This window comes from Primulina tabacum, chromosome 4 (genome assembly GCF_025594145.1).
Source record: "Primulina tabacum isolate GXHZ01 chromosome 4, ASM2559414v2, whole genome shotgun sequence".
Classification (NCBI taxonomy): domain Eukaryota; kingdom Viridiplantae; phylum Streptophyta; class Magnoliopsida; order Lamiales; family Gesneriaceae; genus Primulina; species Primulina tabacum.
This window is the reverse complement of record NC_134553.1, coordinates 46,019,395-46,028,247: the sequence shown is the minus strand read 5'-3', so window position 1 is coordinate 46,028,247 and position 8,853 is coordinate 46,019,395. Positions and strand designations below refer to the sequence as shown.

The following is an 8,853-nucleotide window of genomic DNA, read 5'->3' as shown; positions in this document are numbered from 1 at the left end:
GGTGGAGGATGAAAGGTATAGGACTTTAGGTAGTTTTGAATGGAGGTTTGAAAACTAGACAGGGTAAAAAGAAGTGTGGGCCTCTTGAAATCATTCCTAGAAAATAAAAATAAATCATTTATTTGACTATGTTGGATAGGATACTGAAGCAGTTTAGTTAATTGATATAAGAATATATACTTTAAAATAATATATATATTCTACCACTCTAATTATAGAGATTGATTAAAATTTTGATTATGTATATTTGTAAAATTATCAATAATTTAAGTCTTGTGAAAGATTAAGGTAATATTTGTAATAGTTTATTTTAAAAGTTTTTCGATTTTTACATGCAATTCTCAAATATTTCATTGACTAAAAATTTATAAATATTTAAAATAAGCTCTCGCAAACCACAACCTAAATATCTTGAACTAAAGCAATTATATATATATATATATATATTTATATAATAATGATAATAATAAGTAGAGAGAAATAATATGATTTATGAAATTAGATTTCACATTGGTGGTGGCCTTATATAAATGGGGAAAAGAGGTGTTGGGGTTTTACTTCTTTTGAAATTGTTGAATATTAGAGGAAAACAAGGGAAAAAGGAGTGAGAAATACTCTTTATCTTGATATAAAGTGCGCAAAAGAATACGGAAAATAATGGAAGAACAGCTCAACTCTTTGGCTATCACTCATCTTCTTCAACACACACTCAGAAGCTTGTGTATCCATGAAAATTCTCAATGGGTTTACGCTGTTTTTTGGAGGATTTTGCCGAGAAATTACCCACCTCCCAAGTAAATAACAAATATATATTATAAATTTTTATTTAGCATATATATACTAATATACTATACTATACTATTCAGAGCAAAAAATATATATGTTTTTTTTTTTGGAGAAATTATTTTTACTGTTTTCTTGATAGGTGGGATGGCCAAGGAGGACTATATGACAGGTCAAGAGGAAACAGAAGGAACTGGTGAGCATAATATAGGCTGTCTTGTAATTATTCATTGAGTTTTTTTTTTTTTTTTAAAGAATTTATGATTTTTCTTTAAAAAAAAAAATCAGGATATTGGTATGGGAAGATGGATTCTGCAATTTCGCCGCTTCAACGGCGGAGATGAATCCCGGAGAATGTTCCGGCTCATCGGTGTATGGGAACTGTGAGTATCAACATTATCAAGGGCTGCAGCCTGAGCTCTTCTTCAAAATGTCGCATGAAATCTACAATTATGGTGAAGGGTAAGACTAAATTAATAATTTTCTGGCATTTTTTATATTTTTTTAATAATGATCTGGGATTATATTTTTCAAGTTAATTTTATTTAGTTTTAATTGGGGTTATTTATTTAATTTTCAGATTGATTGGAAAAGTAGCTGCTGATCACAGCCACAAGTGGATCTACAAAGAACCAAATGATCAAGAAATCAACTTTTTATCTGCATGGCATAACTCTGCTGATTCAGTAAGAAGTGTGTTATAATTGCTATATTTATTTAAAAATTATAACTTATAAGTTTCATAGTTATTTTAACTTTATTTCTGAGTTTGATGTTTAATTATTTTGATTAACGACAGCACCCCAGAACTTGGGAAGCTCAGTTTCAGTGTGGTATAAAGGTATTTGAATTTATATACACACACACATACATATATAATAAGCATATCCAAGAAATTAACATTCTATATTACCTATATATTTATACACTTTTGAACAACTAAAAAAAGACATGAGATCATGATGGGGTCTTATCAAATTAAAGGGTGGTTCGAAACGTCAAAGTCAAATTACTCAATAACCGTAATGGTAAAACTTCGAACGATAGCAATTTGTTTTTAATCTTTTGCGTTCGAAACTTTCTTACAATGCTTCATTTTGTCTTCGTCTTCTTCTTTTTTTTTTTAACCGAAAGAATTAAGTTCTGTACTTGAATTTTAATCTTATTGATGCAGACTATTGCCTTGATAGCTGTTAGAGAAGGTGTCATCCAACTGGGAGCTGTTCACAAGGTACATTCTTCGATGTCTTATCCCAAATGCTACTGTAAATAGCTTTAGATAACCAAACCCAATATAGCTAAAGATTGATACTTAAATCATCAACAAAACTTTAGGAAACGAGTTTGGGAGAAGAGTTTGATTTGGTTTATTAATTAGATGTAACTTCGTTTAACCATTTTCCTAAAATGAGAATGGACACAAAGCATTTGCAGTAAGCACATTGTGCAGTCACACGTGCTTGGGAACTTTTCAGTTCTCCTGGTCATAAGATCTAGTCTTTTATTGGTTGGTACGTACTTCCGAGTCACAAAAAGGCTTTAGTTTCTTGCATTAAGCATGCGTTTTATGCATCCAATTAAAGGTAATCGAGGACTTGAGCTATATTGTGCTGTTGAGAAAGAAATTCAGCTACATTGAAAGCATCCCGGGAGTTCTATTGCCACATCCATCTTCATCAGCATACCCTTTCAAGATTGATGCATATGGTGCACCACAAGATATTCAAGCCTGGCATTTCCAGAACAGTTTGATCCAACCAAATGAGTTCCATGACCATCTTGCTCATCAACCGATGAAAATAACACCTTCGATGAGCAGTCTCGAAGCCCTACTATCCAAACTGCCTTCCGTCGAGCCGGTGTCGTCGTCTCCGTGTGTCGAAGCTCATGCTCACTATTTGTCAACGAGTAGGCCTATGGAATTTATGGGAGTTGAGAAGGTGGAGAACGAAGAGTTTGAGGAGGAACATAAACATGAGAACGATGCCGGGGAGACGAGTTGCTCGATGCACCCGTATAATCAACACCACCACCAGCACCACCACCATTTTGCTTATCATCATATGACTTAAAATTCGTGTGAGATGTGTGTTAAATGTAATATTGAATCTTGAAATTATGACAACAATTTACCATCGTTTGATATCTAACTTTACTAGTATTTTAGTAATGATATATATGCACTTGAATTTTAACTTGAAAACTTATTTATCACTCATATTATATCTATGGATGCAATTAATTTATAATATAATGATTCATCTATTTTTCTTTTCAATTTTTTGGTGCTAAATGATATGTCTAAATTCAAAGTTTTGAAAATTAAGAATTCAAAATTTTGATATTGTTGATGTGGCTAGCAAATAGTTGCTCTTGAGCCGGACCAAACAAATTACCTGACCCGCAAAAATTGTTGAGCACTCAAATTTTGTATGATTATTTTTAAAAAATTGTAAGCTCCATTCCTTCTAGTTTCTACCAATATGATTGCATCACCATCATTATGCCCATCTTTATATGTTCACTGAATCGTCTTGTAATTTTCTCGAAAAAATTCATGTTAAATTTATTTATTTGATATATAATTATTATATATATATATAAAAAAACAATCTTGCTTAGAAACATGCAATTGTATATTTGGAAGAATAAAAAAAAATATTTGTGTTCTTTTGATGGTGTGTGTTTATATATATATATATATATATATATATATTACATAAGAACTTACTTTTAAATATTAAAAACTTAAATAGTGTTTATTTTACCAATTTTATGAAACTTGGTCAAATAATTAAAATTAAGTCATTATGTATAATTAAGATAAAATAAGTCCAATAAGATAAACTCACAATAGTAAAGTCCATGAAGCCTTATAAAAAATAGCTATAAATAAGGTATATGATGTCAGAAAAAAAAAGGGTATGTTCTCATTTCTATTTTAAAATCATTTTTTGCTCTCTTGGTAGATTTTTTGGGAGGAGATCGTCGACTTGAGGTCGAAAGATTTTCGTCGGGTAATCTTCAGCGACTCTAACTTTTGAACGTGACGCAGGCCAGTGACAGCAGATACAAAGTTTGCACGTATGAGGTGTTGAAGCACAATATAATATAATGTTTTATATGAAGTTATATATATGAATTATGATAATGACAGATTTTAATCAATTTGTCAAATGCATATTATATAGCCATATCCATATAAGAGTGGGATCAATCGGGTTTGGGATTTGGATCGGGCCGCCTCATTTAACGTGTGTAAAGATAAAATGGGTACGTAGAACGAAATTGGTTTGTATTAAGTGAAGCACTTTCAGGCCCTTCATGTGTTGGACCGATCGCCAACTATAAAAACTGCTACACTAACAAACCGGGTTCGACCCAACTTTTGCGGCACTCAAAAGTCGCATATTAGAGCATATTCAATGGTGAAATCAAACGATATTTTTCTCTCACGTCAAAATTTTAAAAAATAAACTACTTTTAAAATTTTCTCCCACAATCATAAACTCAAAAAAAAAAAAAAAAAAACACAAAACAAAAATTTGGGTCTCACCCCCTTCTACTCTCATTTTTTAAAGAGTATGTCTCTTGTGAGACGGTCTCACGAATCTTTATCTGTGAGACGTGTCAACCCTACCGATATTCATAATAAAAAGTATATTCTTAGCATAAAAAGTAATATTTTTTCATGGATGACCCAAATAAGATATCCGTCTCACAAAATACGACTCGTGAGAACAACTCGACAAGTTTTTACTTTTTTAAAATGAATCAGATTCTTAGTTTTGAACTTGGTTTATTTTCTGGACCATGAACCCACTATCCCGAATGGATTCATTTTTTGGGAATTTTTCGAACCCCAATGAATAAACAACCTCCCCATTGGAGGTGTCCTTATGTGGCTAAATATTTTATACCAGAAAATTACATAAATATGTAAAATGATATAAATAAGATGGATCGAAAATCTAATTTATCTATAAAACCAACAACAAAAATTATGAAACTAAAACTAAAACAAATGTGTTTCCGTGGGGAAATAAATGCGTCAATATTAGGGTTTTGTAATTATTGAATGATGCGAAGGGAATTTTATGTATAAGTTGGAATATTCCTTAATTTATCACATTCACAAATTTTAAACATAAAAATATTTTATCATCACATATTACTTTCATTATCTATATATATATTTTTTTATCACTCACTTCCTAATCATTCAATAATCACATGCCTTCGAGCCAAGCTTGGGGGATACATAAAATTTTTTCTTTGAGTTTATAGTTTATTTTCAGGGAAAATGAACTTTTTTGGTCACTGAATTTTTCTTATTTTGGGTTTCGGTTATATAATTTATCAAAGTTTAGTTTTGGTTCATTAACTTCGAATTTTTTTGGTTTCCAGTCTTAGTGGTGACGTGGTACAGGATAATGCGATATGACACCGTAAAATAATGTCGTGACATCGGAAATTATTTACTTGTCCGATGTTATATCAACAATTGAACCAAAATATACGAAATTAAAAAATAGTATTCCAAAACCAAAATTTGAAAACTTAATTAACCAAATCCTAAATAAGGAAAGCTATAGTAAACCAAAAAAAAAAAAATTCTCTTTATACATATTTATGTGTTGATTTTTTGTATATACAGTGGCGGAGCCACATGGTCCAATTTTTTTTTAAAAAATATTATATTTAAATTTTGTATAGTTTTGGAATAACATGATATCAGCCCGGGTAGATCAATTTAAAATATTAAAAGATTCTAGATTTTAAAAGTTTAGCTCGGGCAGAATCATATTTCTGGTTCCGTCACTGTGTATATATATGTGTTAATTTTTTGCTGAAGATTTTATTCGATGTTTACGCTATTTTATCCAGCTACAAAACAAAGATCGTTTTATGTGGAACGTGATGATGAGTTCGTTGGCAAACCACGTGCACAAGTATGGGCCGCTATCATCAGAAGTCGGCAACGTCCCCTAAGAACCGTAGTTGAAAGGAAATTAAAACACAAGTTTATCAAAATAAATAGGCAATACATCTTTAATTATTCGATTTCTTATTTTCTGTTTTTCAAGAGAAAATAGTTTTTTTAAAAGTAACTTGTTCAATTTTGAGTTTTGATTCAGTTAATTTTCGAAAAATGATTTTGATACACATTAGAAAATACTTACATGACGTCGAAAAATACTGACGTGACTTTGAAAATTAATGATTTGTCAAATATCATTTTAGAATTTGATTTTAAATTTAATGTATCAAAAATAAAATTTGGAAACTTAATAGACCGAAACTCAAAATTAGATGACTAAAAAAACATTTTTTTTAACCCTCGACTTGAATGACTTAAAAAAATTATAAGTACTTTTCTTAACCTCTTCAAATTTCATAGGTTATTTTATATATATTCTGGCTATTTCTTATATATGTCGACACCGGATAACTTGTATTTTAGAAGAAATATTTAATTTATGTAATGTTTTCATTAATTTAAATGTTTTGATTGTGGAGTAGTTTGTCTTCATATCACTGGTGTGCATTAACTTCGTTCACGAGCTGCGCGCTCACAAATAATTGTGATTGGCCCCCGCCCATGCACGTACAAATTATCACCCATATCGATTGAATTATTGTAAAAATTTTAAGCCCAATATTATATACAATAATTTCTTGGCCACAATCACTTCATGGAGAAATTGACTTATCGAACCTCTCTTGAGTTCGAACCATCATTTACACGTGATGCAACAACTTGTGTGAGACGGTTTTACGGGTCTTATTTTGTGAGATAGATCTCTTATTTAGGTCATCCATGAGAAAATATTAATTTTTATGCTAAGAGTATTAATTTTTATTGTGAATGTCGGTAGGCTAGATCCGTCTCACAGATAAATATTCGTGAGATCGTCTCACAAGAGACCTACTCTAAACGTAAATAAATAAATAAGTTGTTAGCATATATGTGCTTGTTAGCATATGTGCATATCTTTGCATACGCAAGAATGATTCCGAAGGATTTGTTTTGTGATCTATTTACCTTGTATATTAATTTTATATTAGGAGTTTATAATTGTACTTATTTAGAAGGTTTAGATAGTTGTATTAAATGGATACACAAACACTAATGAAAGTTTAAGCCTTTATTCTTAAATTCTATATGGTATCACAGCCTCTCTAGGCTAACGCCAATGGCGTCCACCGTCTACATCACAACTATCACTTCGTCAGCTGTCATCCCCTCTTTTGCATCCCCTGCCAAACTCATCTCCTTTAATATTACTGCTCAAGCTCCTCTAAAACTTACATCCACTAATTATTCGGCATGGCGCTTCCAATTTCAATCGCTTCTCATTAATGATTTTCTTGGTTTTGTCGATGGCTCGAAGCCATGTCCGCCTCCCACTGTCATCAGTAACAATGTCACTTTGCCCAATTCCGATTACTCACTTTGGATCCGTCAAGATCAACTCTTGCTCAATGCACTCATCGTTGCTATCTCGTCGATAGTCATCCAGTTCATTGCCGCCTCCCGAACATCTCTTGAAGCCTGGAACACCCTTGCCAATGTTAGAGTAGCTATTCTGCAAGTCAACAGTTAGCTAGAGAATTTATAGACTCAAGTGTAATAAACAATCTTTATTTTAATATAATTTAACTTTTATAGTTTCCTTTTGCTCTATCTGGATAACTATGTAATCGGCATAGAAAAAGTCCTTGATTATACTTTAACACAAATGAATCGTAATTCGATCTTGAAACTCATTTGTAAACACTCTATGTTCTAAATTTTTTTCTAGTCGATTCAGTCGCCTAAAAATAAGGATAAAGGCCGCTTGAGCTTGAGACTAGCATCTGTGATGTTGTGTACCGTATTTCATGGTAAGAGCATAGAGATGTTCAATCATGCAGATGAGTAATCATATGATAACTGTACCGAACAAACCTTACTCGGACTTTCCAAGTGGTTATCATTCATCGAGAGGAAAAGTCCATGATTGTGATTATACATGATTAGTCCTTACGACCCGGGACAAAACTGAGGCTCTACATACTAGGATTGTGCTTTGACTCGTTTACCGACTCCGCGAGGGTCACAAGGTGACGAGGCTGGTTTTATTGCGAAATGTGTAGGAGCCAGTGCATTGTAGTCGGAATTCACAGATCACCTACGGGTGTGGATATCCTATTTGATCTAACGAAATAATAGTGCATGAAATCTCTGGCCAGAGTGTGATATGTAAATTAGGGAAAGAGTTCTCTAGTTGTGCATGCAATGACAATATGAATATTTCATGATTGTATCACATAGCTATCAAATTAATATGAAACCCTCGATGAACCAATAGTTGCAGATTCGATCGGGATATATGAGATGAAGGGACCATACTATATGTTAATCACAACTAATTGGTTCTTGTAGGCACTATCTGTTAGGATTATTTTGTCCGACAGATATCGAAAATAATAAAAATATCAGAATAGAATTAACAAATAATAAATTTGTGTTTTATCAGAATTAAATGTTGTGCCAGATGTTACAACATCTCGGACAACATCTACATACAGCGGAAAATTAACTTTTATAACACAAATTGATTTGAAATAAATAGATGGACAAGATTAAATATGCACAAGTATTTATACTTGTGCAGTGCCTTATAGCAAAAATTAATCACTAGAAAAATCAATCGTTTAGATATTTATCACAAAGATAATATCTAGAAAGGTAAAACCCAATATTCCACATAATCTTATCAATAGGAAATTAAATTCAAGGAAGAAATCATTTCACAATAAAATCTTAACATAATTATCTAGAAATGCAAAACCATAATTAAATATTAAATATCATATCAACAAAGAAAAGATAATATTAGGGAAATAAATCAATAAGATATATCAATTAAAATTAGGAATAAATATTTCACTTCACTATCAATGATACCAAGAGAATCATGGGGTGACTGCTACTAGACGCTCTTCCCATGATTCGATGGGTTTTATCATAAAATGATTTCTGACATTATTATGATCAAATGTTAGTGCATGGAATGGAGCAAA

General features: G+C 31.7%; 1 protein-coding gene across 1 annotated transcript; it reads left to right on the top strand.

Annotated features, from left to right (window-relative positions):
• The first annotated feature begins 489 nt into the window (after positions 1 to 489).
• On the top strand, positions 490 to 2,933 carry LOC142543457 (protein RICE SALT SENSITIVE 3-like). Its single transcript, XM_075650740.1, has 7 exons — positions 490 to 794; positions 926 to 979; positions 1,072 to 1,245; positions 1,364 to 1,469; positions 1,583 to 1,624; positions 1,958 to 2,014; positions 2,367 to 2,933. The coding sequence occupies exons 1-7, from the start codon at positions 658 to 660 to the stop codon at positions 2,853 to 2,855; spliced, it is 1,059 nt and encodes a 352-aa protein (XP_075506855.1). The 5' UTR covers positions 490 to 657; the 3' UTR covers positions 2,856 to 2,933.
• The last annotated feature ends 5,920 nt before the right edge of the window (positions 2,934 to 8,853 follow it).

What these genes read in the sequence shown, in the direction of transcription:
- LOC142543457 (XM_075650740.1), top strand. Translation starts at nt 658, where the DNA reads ATGGAAGAACAGCTCAACTCTTTGGCTATCACTCATCTTCTTCAACAC. An exon ending in ATCTACAATTATGGTGAAGG is followed by an intron (nt 1,246 to 1,363) that starts GTAAGACTAAAT and finishes TTTAATTTTCAG; the next exon opens with ATTGATTGGAAAAGTAGCTG. An exon ending in AGTTTCAGTGTGGTATAAAG is followed by an intron (nt 1,625 to 1,957) that starts GTATTTGAATTT and finishes TTATTGATGCAG; the next exon opens with ACTATTGCCTTGATAGCTGT.